Source organism: Malus domestica, chromosome 04 (assembly GCF_042453785.1).
Source record: "Malus domestica chromosome 04, GDT2T_hap1".
NCBI lineage: Eukaryota > Viridiplantae > Streptophyta > Magnoliopsida > Rosales > Rosaceae > Malus > Malus domestica.
The window spans coordinates 27,312,308-27,327,178 of NC_091664.1; the positions used below are offsets into that span (position 1 = coordinate 27,312,308).

Here is a 14,871-nt window from a genome sequence, read left to right on the forward strand (position 1 = left end):
AAAAATCACAATTAACAACCAACAACTAACAACATTCAAAATTGCGATATGCCAATCAGCTACATGGGCCAAGAAAAGAGAAAGAAATGAGTAATAAAGAGCTGGCCACCAAAGCGGCACTCACAAATCGATCAAAACTCCCAAATCTCAAAAACCCCAATTTAAGTCAATGATTAAACAAAATTAATCATTTTGTCATACTCGGAATTGCCCAGATTAGCTCATCAAGGCACAAATGATTAATGTTATATCAGGACGAAAAGCAAGAAAGACTCGAAAGAGAAATGGGGATAAAGAGGGTGAAAGAAGAGTTGATGCAGCAGCAAGCCAAACAAAGGGATACTCCAGCATGGCCAGCCTCATATTTATCTTCTTATACCTTTGTATTTCATTATTTCCTCTACTTTTGATTTTGTTTGAGTATTGCTCTCTTGAACACAGTCACAATTCTGGAATAATTTAACTTGGTATTCACATAATAGCTAAGTTCTGACTTATTGATGACTTTATATATGCTTTTGAAAATCACATGTCGTGTTTTTCAATGTTTAGCAACACTTTGAAATGTTGATTACTATATGCCAAGGCACAGTCAGGAATACATTATTTGAACATTGTTCATATAAAAAATTATAAAAAGAATAATCAAAAGGACCATTCCTTTTTATATACCCATTAGTTAATCAAAAATCCCCAAATCTCATAAACCCAATCACCTATGAGGAATGTTTATGTACAGATGGAAATGAGTATGGCTGCGTGAGCATGGTGTTTGATGAATATTTATGTTGTTTTGTGAGGTATTGGCTTTTGGGTTTAGGTAGAAAATGTAGGTTAGAATCTGAATGATTGAGATGTTATAACTCCACAAAAAAAAAAAAAAAAAGAGTATTTTTGTAACTTAAAAAAATAGTCAACAATATCATATTTTACATGTATTAATTTTTGTTTCTCATTTAAATGTTTAAAAAGTGGTCTCCATATACAATTAAGTATTAAAAGTATACTTTGTGTAATTTTCCAAAATTTTATTGGTTGAAATGTTATTGAAATAAGAAACCCACCATTAAACTAATTAAAAAATAAATTTGACATTGATGTTAAATTTGACTCCTAAACACAAAGACTTCAAATCCAGTCAGCAGATAATACTTTGGCTAGAAGGATTTTTTATATCAAATATGCACTATCATATCTCCACTTCGAATTTGATATCCCTTTTGAATATTTTCTTAGAATTTTTTTTTTTATGTTATAAATTATCTCATGAATGACAGTTGTTCATTCAGATAAAAAAATGCAGATGTAACCAAATTAGTGGGAATTCCAATCCCTTGGTCCCACCAAAACTAAGGAAAGCTAAAAACCAGGAAATGAGGATCTCTCCAAATCCATCTTGAAAATTCTCAAATCATATATATTCATTGTATATTTTCATCATATATCGTACGGTCAAATATCTTTAAGTACTATTCATATTTAATTTTAAATAAAAGATCTTGGAAAACCTCAAATCATGTATGTTTATCGTATATCGTACGATCAATTATCTTCAAGTACTATTCATATTTAATTTTAAATAAAAATATTTAAAATTGATTTCTAACCGCACAAAACGAATATGATTTGAGGATTCATAGGATCCTCACAAAGAGGATCGGAGAGGATCCTCATTCAAAACCATGGGCTGCTGATTTGGATTACATACAAACCAGAAAAGAAAAGCTGTTTATTTTAACTCAGTTACTAGTTATCTTCCCAAAACAGGGAGCAGCATAAACCATAACCTTCCTTATGCATACATAACACAGAAATTACAGAGGAAAACACCAACGATATGAAGATGAGAAGTCGATTTTCTCTAAACTTCTATAGACGAAACTTGCTATTAAGCATTGGCGGCGGCGGCGGTGGCGGCTGCGGTAGCTGTTGGCTTCTGAATGATAAAGGCCATGCACTGACCCTGGTTGACGTTGTCGAATGCCACGCAGCGAATATAAGCATTAGGGTATTCTGTTTTGCACTGCTGGATTTCATTGAGAACGAGCGACGGATCAGTACAACCAAACATGGGCAGCTTCCACAATGTCCAGTATCTCCCATCATAATACCCTGGCATCTGGCTATTCTCCCTGTAAACATACCCAACCTTCCACATTTGCAAAAATTAAATGTTAATGTTATGAGATAAACCCCAAAAGTTTATTGCTTAATTAGCGATCTACCCAGGATTATCATCGAGAAGTTACCCTTGCTAGTCAAACGTATAGTTCAAATATGACTGATCATATTAGTCGAAATAGAGCGCATATTTAGTACGTCGGATATGATGCTGGATTGGATTAAATAGTCCAATCTGGTGTTAGTGTCATTCATATTGCACACCAACCCGATAAAACTAATCAAATACTTAATTTTGTCAAATAACAAGTTGTACTAAAATCATACGCCATGGAGGTAGAGATGCAAGCTATAGTAACATAGTTTAATGCACAGAGGAGAAGTTAAAATCTGATTTATTTGTTTGTTAAGAACAAAGAAGAGCATCTAAACTTTGTAAATCAACTAACCTCATCGAATTCGAGGCAAGGGATCCATCCCTTCTTGAGCATGTAGTCAATCTCCTTCGCAATAGAATCATCAGAGAGTGGTGGTAGGTACGAGAGGGTCTCGAACTTCTTGTTGTTGATTGGATTCCATACCTGTAAAATTCCGCAAATTGTACAAATTAAGAACCAAACCGAGGATGAGAATCTTTGGTACTTGGGAGTTGGGATATAAACTTGTTAGATTCCCTTACCTTCATGCAGAGAGTTCTTGATCCATTGGAGACGGTTTTCTTGGCCCATCCAATAGAATCATTCACCGGAAAAAGTTTCCAAGGGTTGACTTTCAAGCCAGCATAACCGGATGCACCAACCGGAGCATTAAAGATCAAAGCAGACATCTTCGAACTTGATGTCCAACAGGATGACTGATCAAAAGTATAGTAAACCAACACAGCCACAAGGTGAAGGACTATTTGTAATGGTAGTGGAATTGGTCGGGGAAAAGAACAAAAAGAAGCAGGGTTTGTTGAGAGAGAGAGAGAGTGAGAGTGGTATTGAAAAAACGGTGGGTACAAGATGCTGTAGAGTTTTATAAGCCACATCAGCATCCTGCTTTTTACATCATCTCACGACCAAACAAAATCCACTTGGCATGGTGACAAAGTCTTGGGCCCCACCAAATTCAAGGTGCCCCTTGGAGTCTCGCAGGTATCGTTTGGTATGCAGACGGAACGGGACGAGACAGGATGGTCCGGAACGAAGAGGAAGTAAAGATGCACTCGGATGGAAACAAGGAGGAAGAAGGAGACAGAGAGGTTATAATTTTGTGTTCCACGGATGTGGAACAAGTCGTTCAAGAGGGTGAGGTGAAACGAAAATTCACCAAAAATTCGTCCGTGGAACAGCGTGTTCCATCTGTTTTAGGCGCACCAAACGTGGGACGGAACGCCTCGTCCCGCTCCATTCCGTCCCGTCCCATATACCAAACGGTACCTCATAGCCAGTTTTGCAGACATCAGAGTAACCGTGCGAATTAAATATTAGGAAGATGTACGACTCATTTCTGCAACTGCCTTCTCATGGATGTGGAGAAAACTTTAAAATAGCTGATTGGGAACACAGGAATTTCAACAACCTTTCTTTGCTGCGAACGCAAGTTGAATTCTACAAAACAGCCAAGGCATGGTGATTCAATAGAGAATACGAGAAATATCAGCACTTTGATATTTCTACTATTACAGACGATGTTTTTAAATTAAATTTCCTCGCTAAGTAACTTTGAATTGTTCCAAGGCGAAAAACTTACAGACACACCAAAGGAGGCAGGCGTCTGAGCTAAATACAACAGCATATCACTCGCATGCTTGAGTTATGTTTGCCAGAACTCAACTCAGCTAGGCTGTAGTATTCAACGTAAAGATTGTAGCTAGATGCGTCTTCGAAAAGACAGGATTGACTTGCCTGCGGATTGGTCCTTCCATTTCCCAGATAATGATTTCTTTAAAGTAACGATGCGTCACCGGCAATGGAAAAACTTTCAAGTGCCCTGCTGAGTTGGTTTAAGGTTCTGTTTATCTTTCTCGAATGGGAATGAGACTTATCGTCTGCTATAAATTTATGGACAATACCATCAGTCTCAATGAAGCTCCAAGCAGAAATTGTAACTACTTCTCTATCTCTCATCATTTTCCTTAGCCTCGTCACATCCTCCCAGTTGCCCATTTTGGCATACATGTTGGCCAGAAGAACATACCTACCACTATGTTGAGGCTCTAATTCAATCAAAAGCTTCCCCACCCTCGCCCCTAAGTCAACATGGTCATGTATCAGACATCCATTAAACAAAGACCCCCAAATAGCACCGTCCGGTTTCATTGCCATACTTCTTATCAATATCTCTGCTTCATTCAGTTTCCCAGCACAGGCCAAGAGATCAACCATGCAGCCATAGTGCTCAATCCCCAGAGCAATGCCATAAACCTTACTCATGCGTCCTATTAACCGCCATGCTTCATTTACCAGAATTTTGTGATTACATGCAGTGAGTACTCCAACAAATGTCACTGCATTTGGTTTAGGTCCTTTCTTTTCCATTTCTGCAAAAAGCTCAAGCCCCATATCATTCTCACCATTGATGGCAAATCCCATGATCATAGCACTCCAAGTAGTTACATCTTTACGAGGCATCCTGCTAAACACGTCTTTTGCGTCTTTAATACATCCACATTTTGCATAAAAATCTACTAGTGCAGTACCAAGCTCAAGTCCATACTCAAAACCATTTTCTTCCAAAAACGAATGAATCCACTTCCCTTCTTCAAAGGCACCCACAGACGCACAAGCATTAAGAGTGCTAACCAAAAGAGACTCTTTGAGCCTCACTTGTGTATGGCTTTTCAATTGACGAAACAGGTCAATTGCTTCATTGAAACAAGCATTCCCAACATACCCAGAAACCATTGCACTATAAGAAACATCATTTATATCTGGCATTGCATCAAACAGATCACGAGCTTCATGAACCAGCCCATTACTACAATATCCACTAATAAGACTAGTCCAACAAACCACATTCTTATCCAAACTTTCCTCAAACACTCTACGAGCAAATTCCACAGCTTCACATCGACAGGAGGCCCTAATAAGTGAGCTAATAACATAAACATCACACCCATGCCCAAACTTCATTATTTGACCATGTACCTGACCAAGCAAAGATACATCAAAACATGCTTTAACTAAAAAGGTGAAAGTACGAGCGTTTGGCTCTGTGCCTATCCTTCTCATTCTGGTGTAAATGGAGAGACCCTTTTCAGATTCTGAGCTTTTCAAGAAACCCATTATCATGGAATTGTAATCAAATACATTGGGTCTTGGAATTTGGTGTAACAGTGTCTCAGCGTAGTGCATATTACCATGTTCTGATAATGCAGAGAAGGCTATGAGCTTGCTGGCAGTGTAGGCAAAACGAGCAAGACCAGTAGTGACTGCATGGGCATGAATTTTCTTAAATTCGTCCAAGCTTGAACATCTTTGTAGTAGGAGAAGATATGGAGGACAAGTTACTGGTTTTAAAACAACTTTGCTGCCCATCTGGAGCACACTTTGAAGCTGACAAAGCAGCAGCTCCCATTTTAAGCCCCTGTTTTATTTATCAGACTTTGTGGGAAAGTGCTTATTTGTGTGACACTCGAACATGATCATATCCAAGATCCGCCACTGTCAACAAAACAAATACTGAGTATGCCACAAAGTAATAAATAGATCTTGAGCTCAAAAGAGAGGAAAAAAAAAGAGAGAGCGCGAGAGCGAATGGATGGGGTAATTAATGTGTCAAAAATAAAGCCAGGTGTTGGAAAGAATTTTGACCCCTTGTTGTGGCCAAAGTATTATGTGTTGTTATAAATAATTATCTGACTACTAATAAATGGGGGTAAGGCTAGCCGACATTCACCTTTCCCATACCCTGCGTAAAACGGGAGCCTTGTGCACTGGGTACGACATTTTTTATAAATAATTATCTGACTACTAATAAGTATGTTTCATCTGTTATACAACACTTAAAAATATTGAATATTAATGTTCAAAGTTTAAGAGGAAGCTCAGTGTTGATCCATCTTGTATTTTGGATGATGACCGGAGGGGAAAAGCTCATGTTTGGGATGCAGTATGTTAGTTTTTGTTGTTTTTGTTTGGCTTCGGCCTGCCATTTACCACAAAAAAGTATTGAATATTATATTTCCATTGCAAAAATTAATCTGACGTCTGACAAGTGACCATAAAATCTTTTGATCCTTGCCAACTCTATTTTTCCTTCTTAATCTTATTTTTTCTCTAAACGCTAAACATCATAAACATCATACCATCTTCTGATACTCATACCTCACCATTCACCAACACTATGTTTCCTTCCCATTCTTTTGGCCCCGATCACTAACATTATTTTTCTTGCTATGTTAAATCCTATATGGAGCTGTTATTGGTGCTTACTATTCTAAAAATCCCCGCCCATGGGGTAGGCGATAGGTGGCTGGCCACTGCCCCGATTAATGCCTAGGCATTTGAAAATTAAGAAAGGGTACCTAGACCTATTGAGGTGCCCGCCTAGCCCGGCCAGACCAGCCTAGACACCTACCTAGGTTGCAACTCTCTTAGATAGAAAATAGATAACTTTCATTTTGCATTTTATCTTTTTCAAAAGATTGTAAGAGACTTGTTGCATGCTTAAATGAACACACATTATATCATCGTTCCCCATTTTTTCATTATGTTTAAATACTTCATAATATATATGTAATTTTATTTTGTAGTTTATGATGAAATTATATGTACTTTAAGTATAAGCAGACACTTATTTATACGAAATATAATATATTTACCTAAATCGGCTTAGCCATCTAGGCGATAGGCCCTAGCCAACTAGCGCCTAGTGTATTTTAGAATCTTGTTGGTGCTTCAAAAATGTCATTCCCCACTCCTTGTACTTTTTTATAGGGGAGAATTTATACATGGAGTTGCGCATGGTTATGTTATTTGTGTGCCAATAACAATACTCGCACCTAAACCCAGAAGCATTTAAACAATCTGAACGAAAAGTATTAGAACATATACTTACTGGGGTTTCAAGTGAATGACAAAGTCCTATGAAAGCCATAATCTGTTCCTTCTTTTCAGTCAGTTCTTGTAAACCCCATTGAACAAATAGTAAGCAATTAAACCTAACAAATAACCAGATATCTGTAACCCGATCGGAATCAAATGTTTTCATCAATATTACGACTTTTCTTTCGGGTCTGAATACTCAGTAAAATTACTCAAAAACCCACTCAACAAAAATAAATATAAAAAAAGTCCTATTGTGTATGTCTACTTTTGAGTAAAACGAAATTTCTTCAAAACCCATACCTGATTGATGCCGAAGGAATTGGGGAATCTGAGCTTCTGTTGACGATAGATATTCGTCTCTGAAGGCGGCGGCGGCACAAATCAATTCGGTTTTCTCAACTTAGCCATGGAGATGTTGTGGGTTTGTGTTGGGTTTGCTTTCGCTGGGTAGATAAGAAAAGGTGAGAGGAAGAGGCAGAAGGTTCAAAGGATGAGCTTTTGCCGGAATCGAGAAGGGAGGGTTTGCCGGCCACTGGGTGGTGGGCGGCTCACTGGGTTGGGTGGGTGCAGAGGCGTGGTGGCTGATGGGTTTTTCTGTATTTTTGTTATAAAACTTCATATAAAACTGACACTGTCAAGACAAGGAACAGGTGTAAAAAAATTGGATAAGGATCATTTCCAGATCCTCAATTCATCTTAATCGTTCCTTGTATATTGCGCGATTATTTTTTGCTAGGTAATGTTTGTATTCAATTTTAAATAAAAATTTTAAAATGATTTCTGACCACAGAATGACTGATAAACTGATCCGTGAGATTATCACAAGGAGGATTTGGATACGATCATGTTCCTAAAAAAATGGTTTCACACAAGTAATTTTCGCACAGCATAATTGAAATCCGTTTTTTTAATTGTTGCTATTAGTTTTTGTCAATGGCGAGTTTGAAATTTATATATTTCTATTTTTCTTCTAGAAAATCTATTAATGTATTTGAAAAGTGTGAGAGACTTGCAAAAGACACATTCGTTGTGGTAGTGTCATCTCAAATCTATTACAATTTCACGAGTATATTTTAACTTCTTTTTTTTGTATAGCATTGTATGATTAGTTTAGAATACGACCATCATGTTGTCCTTATTTGTAAGTTATTCTGGTGGTCTAAGAGACAAGAAAAATTGGGGTTGATCACTTGTCCATTAAATCATTTAATAAGATGATGCCACATCCTCGTTTACTTGCCATGTAAATTTTTGCTGAAAACAAAATATGAAATAACTATGTAACCAAAGTAATAATAATATGAATGAAATGTCCATAATAAATAACATGCCTATATGCTTGTCACACAACATGCACGGTTGCCCGAAGAACGTCAGATGTCGAACTACGGAAATGAACTTTCACTACTATAAAGAACCCAAAAAAGTACACAAGCAACTCCCAAAAAGTCTTAATTTAGGTTAAAATTCTAGTTTAAGCATAAGAGATTCATCAACCTACACAAGCCAGGTACATTTGAGTACCATGTCACTTGGTTTCAAGTGGATATGGGACATGGTTAGGAAATCTGACTAAAGTTTTTCTCTGAGGAGACCCTAAAATAATGGGAAAAAAATGTCACTCAAACATCGCATAAGTTAGTAGCACCACTTGACAATATGACCATCACCAAAAAAACACATGCACATTGATCTAGAATTGATGAATTTTCAAATTTTACATCATAAAAATGGTACTAGAATTGTAATACGCCATAAATAACAAATGCTAAGGGCAGAGGAGATCCACAAGTATTACTGCTTGCAGATACCCTTGAGTTCCCAACTCTCAAGAAACTTAATGTCAAAGCTTCATGCAGAACTCGTTTGGCACAACACACGATTTCTTGCTTGAAATACTTTCTGAGAAGGTGTCAACAAGTCGCCCTACAAGCGATGCAGGATCTTCAATAAAGGTATCTACAAACACTTTCACAATCCTTACCTCCTGAGAGGTAGCTCTCAAGTTGTACCAGGTCAGGAATCATCCACCTGGATATTAGAGACTTCCATACAGTCCTCTTCAGATATCAAATTATGCATAGACTCCCAATCCCAAATATCATCCACCGAGTGAATAACAGAAGCTACGTGCATTTCTCTGTCCACTTCTACTCCATTGAGAGGTTTTGGGTGACCACAGTCAATACTTGGAACTCATTTATCAACCCAAAATTTTATTTGATTACCACTCATAACTTGCCATTGCATACCCTTAAGCAACATCTCATTTCCTTCAAGCAAACTGGACCAAATCCATGAAGCCCGCCCGCCCACCATTTTTAGCTTCCAAAAACGAAACATGTGGGAAGTATCGCTCCTTTAAAACCTAGGCCCACAAAGAATTTGGATCATGAATTAATCTCCAACATTGCTTGGCAAGAAGAGCGACATTAAACTCTTTTAAGTTCCTGAAACCTCTTCCCCTTTCACATTTTGAGTACCCCATATCTTTCCAACTAATCTAGTGAATTCTTCTTTCTTTTTCTCGTTGCCCCCACCAAAATCTTGCAAGAGCAGCATCAATCTCATTGCATAAAGTATTCGGGAATTTAAATATATTCATTGGGTACGCAAGAACTGCCTGAGCAACAACCTTAATTAGCACCTCCTGTCCCACTTGAGAAAGGAACTGTTGTTTCCACCCTTTGATCTTTCTAAAAACATGATCCTTAACATAGGCTAATGCCTCTTTTTTGGAACTTCCCCAATCTGTCGAAATCCCCAAATACTTCCCTGGGTCCTCCACTTGTGGTATATTCAAAATGCTACAGATATCCTGACACACCTCAACTGGTGTATTAACACTAAAATAAACCACAGATTTTTGCAAACTAACCTCATGGCCAGACGCATGACAGTAGGCATTGAGAAGATTCACAATATTTTGACAATTGTTCCTTGTGACTTTTAGAAAGATCAGAGTGTCATCTGCGAATAAAAGATAAGAGAGGCATGGTTAGTTAGCACTGATTCGAATTCCTTCAATAAATCCCATATTAGAAGCATATCTAATAAGAAGTGATAGCACCTAATTGACAAGAAGAAATAAATAGGGCAAAAGTGGGTCACCTTGCCGTAAACCCCTCGTCGGCTTAAATCTCCCTCCCAGATGCCCATTAATCAAAACCGAGAACTCCACTATGGTAACACAATTCATCACCAAATTCACCCAATTTCTATCAAAACCCATCTTTAACATAACAGCCTCCAGAAAGTCTCATTCCACCCGATCATACACCTTATTCATATCAAGTTTAATTCCTAGGTCATACTTCAACTTCGCCTTCCTAAGTTTAAGGAAATGGAAAACTTCATGGGCAATGATGATATTGTCTTGAATCTGTCTTCCTTTGACAAAAGCATTTTGAGAATGAGAGATAATATCAGAAAGCAGGGGTTTAAGCCTATTTGTTAAAATCTTTGAGAGCACTTTATAGGAATAATTACATAGGCTGATTGGTTGAAAATGGCTCACCGATTCTGGATTAGGAATCTTCTGAATTAGGACAATATTAGTGGAATTTAACGGCTTTAAACTTGTTCCTCCATTTAGAAACTCTGCTACCAAACCTTTAATCTCCGCTTCAATAATATCCCAGTAAGATTGAAAAAACACACCTTGGAATCCATCCGGCCCTGGAGCTTTCAACCTTCCCATCTGAAACACAGCATCTTTAATTTCCTCATTCACCAAAGGTCGAGTCAACACTTCATTCATCTGTGCCGTAACCAAAAGTTGAACACAGTCCAAAATATTTCCCAGTCACGATGCCCATTTGAGGAGAATAAATTCTTGAAATGATTTTCAAATGTTCCTCTGATGCTCTCCTGATCCTCCACCCACGAACCCCTGCCATTTTTAATCTTTCCAATTTCGTTATTCCGCCTTCTATGTATAGTAGTCTGATGGAAAAACACAGTATTAGCATCCCTACCTTGTAACCAATTTATGCAAGATCGTTGATGCCAAAACTGCTCTTCTTGTTCTTCCAAATTCTCAAGACGCTCTGAAATAGCTTTAATTTCTTCAATATTTTCCTCCCAATTCATTTGCAGATTCCCAAGGTGATTAGTAAACTCTTCAATCCTCATTCTTCTATCCTTAAATTTCCCGTTACTCCACTCCTTCAGATTATCTTTACACAATTTTAACTTCTTCTTCCATTTATTCAACCATCTCCCCTCAAAATGATTATTCCAACTTCTCTCCACAACCTCTATACAACCATCCTCTTTAATCCAAAATGCCTCTAAGCGAAACATACGATGTCCCCAAACTTTGCCCGGATCAATGTCCACAATCAAAGGACAATGGTCTGAGGCTCTGACAGTCCCGTGAGCACTGGCGAAGCTATATGGGAGCAAGGAGGGGCGTTCGCCCCTCCCCTCGTCGAAAATTAAGCCTGGGAACGACGGTCCGCCCCTCTGGTCACGTCGGAAAACTTGCAGCGCCGTGAGGGACAAAGTTCCAATAATCTTAGAGGAGGAGGAAGAAGAATTTCAGCCACCAGAACATAAACTCGTGACCTGTTCTCCCCTCTTCGAATCCCTGCACCTCGCAGATCTCGTACACAGGTGGGGTTTGAAGCTCAAAGGAAAAATCGGCGGCGCTGGTGTGTGAAGGCATGAGCAAATGGGAGAGGCGCTGGGCTATCCTAATTTTAAACTAGAAGCTTAAAAAAAACAAAAAAGTAAGAATGAGGTCCTAGCTGCTGCAGTCATGGTGTTGGCCCAAAACTTGGGCCTAGTTGATTTAAAATAAAAGGAAAAAGGAATGGGTTGCAGAGGAAAACTACAAAAGGACGAGTTTCAATACTTTGGTCTTGACTTTGGTATTATTGGTTGATACCGCTTCAGTTAAGAGAGTTTTTTTGCTATAAGTATTCTCAAAATACCATTGTGTAACAAAAAAGAAGATCAATGGTTGAGTGATAGCTTTGTTGTTTACAGTAAGAGAGATATTTTTCTTCTATTGATAATAAACTTATTGTGCAACGTTTTCATGACATTAAACATCGCCGACAACAATTGTAACTTGTTTGTATTGAAACATTATGAACGACATTTAAATTTTCCACCATATAAAAGGATTTGGTTGTTATATTTTTTTGGAGCCTTTTACTCTTTTAAATTTCGCCCCTTCCCTTGAAAATTCCTGGCTTCGCCACTGCCCGTGAGTAACTTAGAGTATTCGGCCATTGAGTCGACCATTGAGCATTGACCAGACCTCTGTCAAGCCTTTCCTGCACCAAAACATTATTTCGCGTTCCCCTCCAAGTGAATCTTGGACCACAAAATCCCAGGTCAATTAACTCCATTTTCTCCACAAAATCATGCAAGAACTTCGATCTCCCTTCCCTCACTTTTCTCATTATCCCACAAAATTTCATTTAAATCCCCCCCACAAAACCATGGAAGATCACTAGTCTGAAGCACATCAGTAACCCACTGCCAGAAATCAGCTTTTTCCTCTCTATATGGGCTGCCATATACCCAAGTATTTTGCGTCCAATCACATTCACCATCAATCCTCATCACTGTATGAATTAAATTTTTCCAAGAAAATAATATATTTACCTCCAGAGACCCATTCCACCATAAACTCAGTCCTCCTGCAGCTCCAATTGGGGGAACATCAAAACCATTTAAATACCCCATTCTCCGTCTAAAAATCCTGTGATTTTTCATCTTTGTTTCTGATAGAAAAATCACAGCGGGTCGATGTTTTCGTATAAGCCCGTGTAAGGCTCGAACTACCGTGTCGTACGCTTGACCACAGCAGTTCCATAGAAGATAGATCATGGCGACCTTGCGGCTGCTTCAGGCCAGCCGCCACCGCCCCGGGTTGTCATTCCTGTTCGTCTAGTTCTTAACAATCCCGACTCATCCACCATATTCTCATCTGAAGTAGCCGCTGTTCTGTCCTGATGAACCGGAACGTCCACCAGGTTTCCTTCAACATAAAGACATCTTCCACCTTCTGCAACTTGCCCTCTTCTACCTCGTCCACGTCTGCTCGCAGAAACACCTCTATCCCACGCCATTTTGAATGCTTGTGTGTCATCAACAACACCGTCTCCAACGGCGCCGAAAGATCTCACTTTGAAAACAGTAATATTTGAAACACAGGCTCGAGAATTGCGATTCCTTAGACTTTCAATGCTGTAGGAAGAAAGAGGATTAGGGTATAATTAAACTTTAGAAATAATCCAATTTGACCTTTGGAGCGGTACCTTATTTCATGACTTGAGCTGCAAGTAATGGTCTTAATGTCTACATTGTAACAATCAACTCCTAATGAGCGCAATTATCACCTACATGAAGCATTTTAAGCCACGATAAGGTGAGTTTTCGCGAGATTGGAGACCGGAGAAAGACATGTCGAATCGGAAGCTGCTTTTGTGTAATTACCATGGGAGATGAGTGAATTGTACAGTTTCACATGAATTCCGTTTGTGTTGGGACTCAAAGCAGGTGCTTTTACGGTAAGTGATTCTAGGTGGACGTTTTGACAGTTATCGAACCGGAAATGAAACTAGGGGCTGTTCTTAACTCTGAGTCCTTGCACTCTCAGATTGGAGCTCATGAAAAATCTTATGGCCTGCGAAAAAGAAAATTAATCTGTAAACAGAACATTTCAAGCAATATTGAATAAAGCTCATATCAGAAATAGCAATAGTTCAGAAGGGCCAGGCTGTATGATCATTAGTTTTGTAAAGGGCAAACAATAGATAAATGATTAGTTTCACAAATTTTATACGGTAGATAAATCATCTTATAAAGTTATAGGTACATTTTTACCAACGTCAAGATAAAGATGATCACGTAAAAGATTAGAGATGTACAACATGTCTAGCTGGTTCGACCCTGCAAATTTTTGTAGATATATTAGTTTTGTAAAAATGAAACAACAGGTACATTATTAGTTTCACAAATTTTATACGATAGATCAATTATCTTATAAAGTTATAGATACATTATTTTTGTTATAAACAATTTTAATAGATACTATTTTACAACAAAAAAAAGTATATTTAATCATGACATGGAAACACCGATATGATTTGTGGGGTTCGTCTGATGTTCTTGCAATGGCAACACCAAAAGCATAAACTTCATGAAATGGAAGAAGTGAAAAGATCACAGCAAAATCCATTTCAGTTCTTTTCTAAACCAGTTCTCAATCTGGAAACCGGGAGACTAAATGAAATGGAAGAAGTGAATACGGTAAGGGCAGGTCCCTTGCTCTTATTTACATCAAAGCTCCTAAATAGACCTGGCATTTTGGATCCGACCCGTTAAATCGATCCGTTAATATTAGTATTTGGGTGAATGCTTAACGGGTCGGGTCGCTAATAGGTGAACCCGTTAACAACCTGTTAAATAACGGATCACTTTGGGTCAACCCGTTAGACCCGTTAGCACCCGTTAGTTGAGGATGTTTTAGTAATTTTAGTAAAGTCTTAACAATAAAAAATAAACTCTAAGCAAAAAAATAAAATAATTGTTAACGGGTGAAAAGGGTTGGGTTCGGATGACCCGTAACTTAACGGGTTGGATTGAACCCGACCCAAACCCTATAAATCCGATCCGTTTACAGGTCTACTCCTAAAGAAAACACCGAAAAAATGATGATAATGGGACAATGTTTCTTCAAAGATATATCGTAAAGATA

The 14,871-nt window shown here is 38.3% G+C and overlaps 2 protein-coding genes across 4 annotated transcripts; both read right to left on the minus strand.

Moving 5' to 3' along the window:
- Positions 1 to 1,709: 1,709 nt before the first annotated feature.
- On the minus strand, positions 1,710 to 3,616 carry LOC103453824 (ribulose bisphosphate carboxylase small subunit, chloroplastic-like). Its single transcript, XM_029101387.2, has 3 exons — positions 2,801 to 3,616; positions 2,571 to 2,702; positions 1,710 to 2,149 (listed from the first exon to the last, which is right to left on the minus strand). The coding sequence occupies exons 1-3, from the start codon at positions 3,155 to 3,157 to the stop codon at positions 1,889 to 1,891; spliced, it is 750 nt and encodes a 249-aa protein (XP_028957220.2). The 5' UTR covers positions 3,158 to 3,616; the 3' UTR covers positions 1,710 to 1,888.
- A 58-nt stretch (positions 3,617 to 3,674) lies between these two features.
- Positions 3,675 to 7,763, minus strand: LOC108175137 (pentatricopeptide repeat-containing protein At5g66520-like). Of its 3 annotated transcripts, XR_003772750.2 has the most exons (4): positions 7,455 to 7,574; positions 7,165 to 7,267; positions 3,856 to 5,768; positions 3,675 to 3,713 (listed from the first exon to the last, which is right to left on the minus strand). XR_003772750.2 is itself a non-coding variant. In XM_029101386.2 (2 exons), the coding sequence occupies exon 2, from the start codon at positions 5,640 to 5,642 to the stop codon at positions 4,050 to 4,052; it is 1,593 nt and encodes a 530-aa protein (XP_028957219.2). In that variant the 5' UTR covers positions 5,643 to 5,768; positions 7,455 to 7,763; the 3' UTR covers positions 3,675 to 4,049. The 3 variants fall into 3 exon arrangements, 1 of the variants encoding a protein (XP_028957219.2); XR_003772749.2 differs by lacking the exon at positions 7,165 to 7,267 and having other exon boundaries at positions 7,455 to 7,763; XM_029101386.2 differs by lacking the exon at positions 7,165 to 7,267 and having other exon boundaries at positions 3,675 to 5,768; positions 7,455 to 7,763.
- Positions 7,764 to 14,871: the final 7,108 nt, after the last annotated feature.

Excerpts from the sequence above, each read along its gene's own strand:
- LOC103453824 (XM_029101387.2), bottom strand. The coding sequence starts at position 3,157 with ATGCTGATGTGGCTTATAAAACTCTACAGCATCTTGTACCCACCGTTT. Across the intron at positions 2,703-2,800 it reads CAAGAACTCTCTGCATGAAG|GTATGGAATCCAATCAACAA; the intron begins GTAAGGGAATCT and ends GGAATTTTACAG. Across the intron at positions 2,150-2,570 it reads CTTGCCTCGAATTCGATGAG|GTTGGGTATGTTTACAGGGA; the intron begins GTTAGTTGATTT and ends CAAATGTGGAAG.
- LOC108175137 (XM_029101386.2), bottom strand. The coding sequence starts at position 5,642 with ATGGGCAGCAAAGTTGTTTTAAAACCAGTAACTTGTCCTCCATATCTT.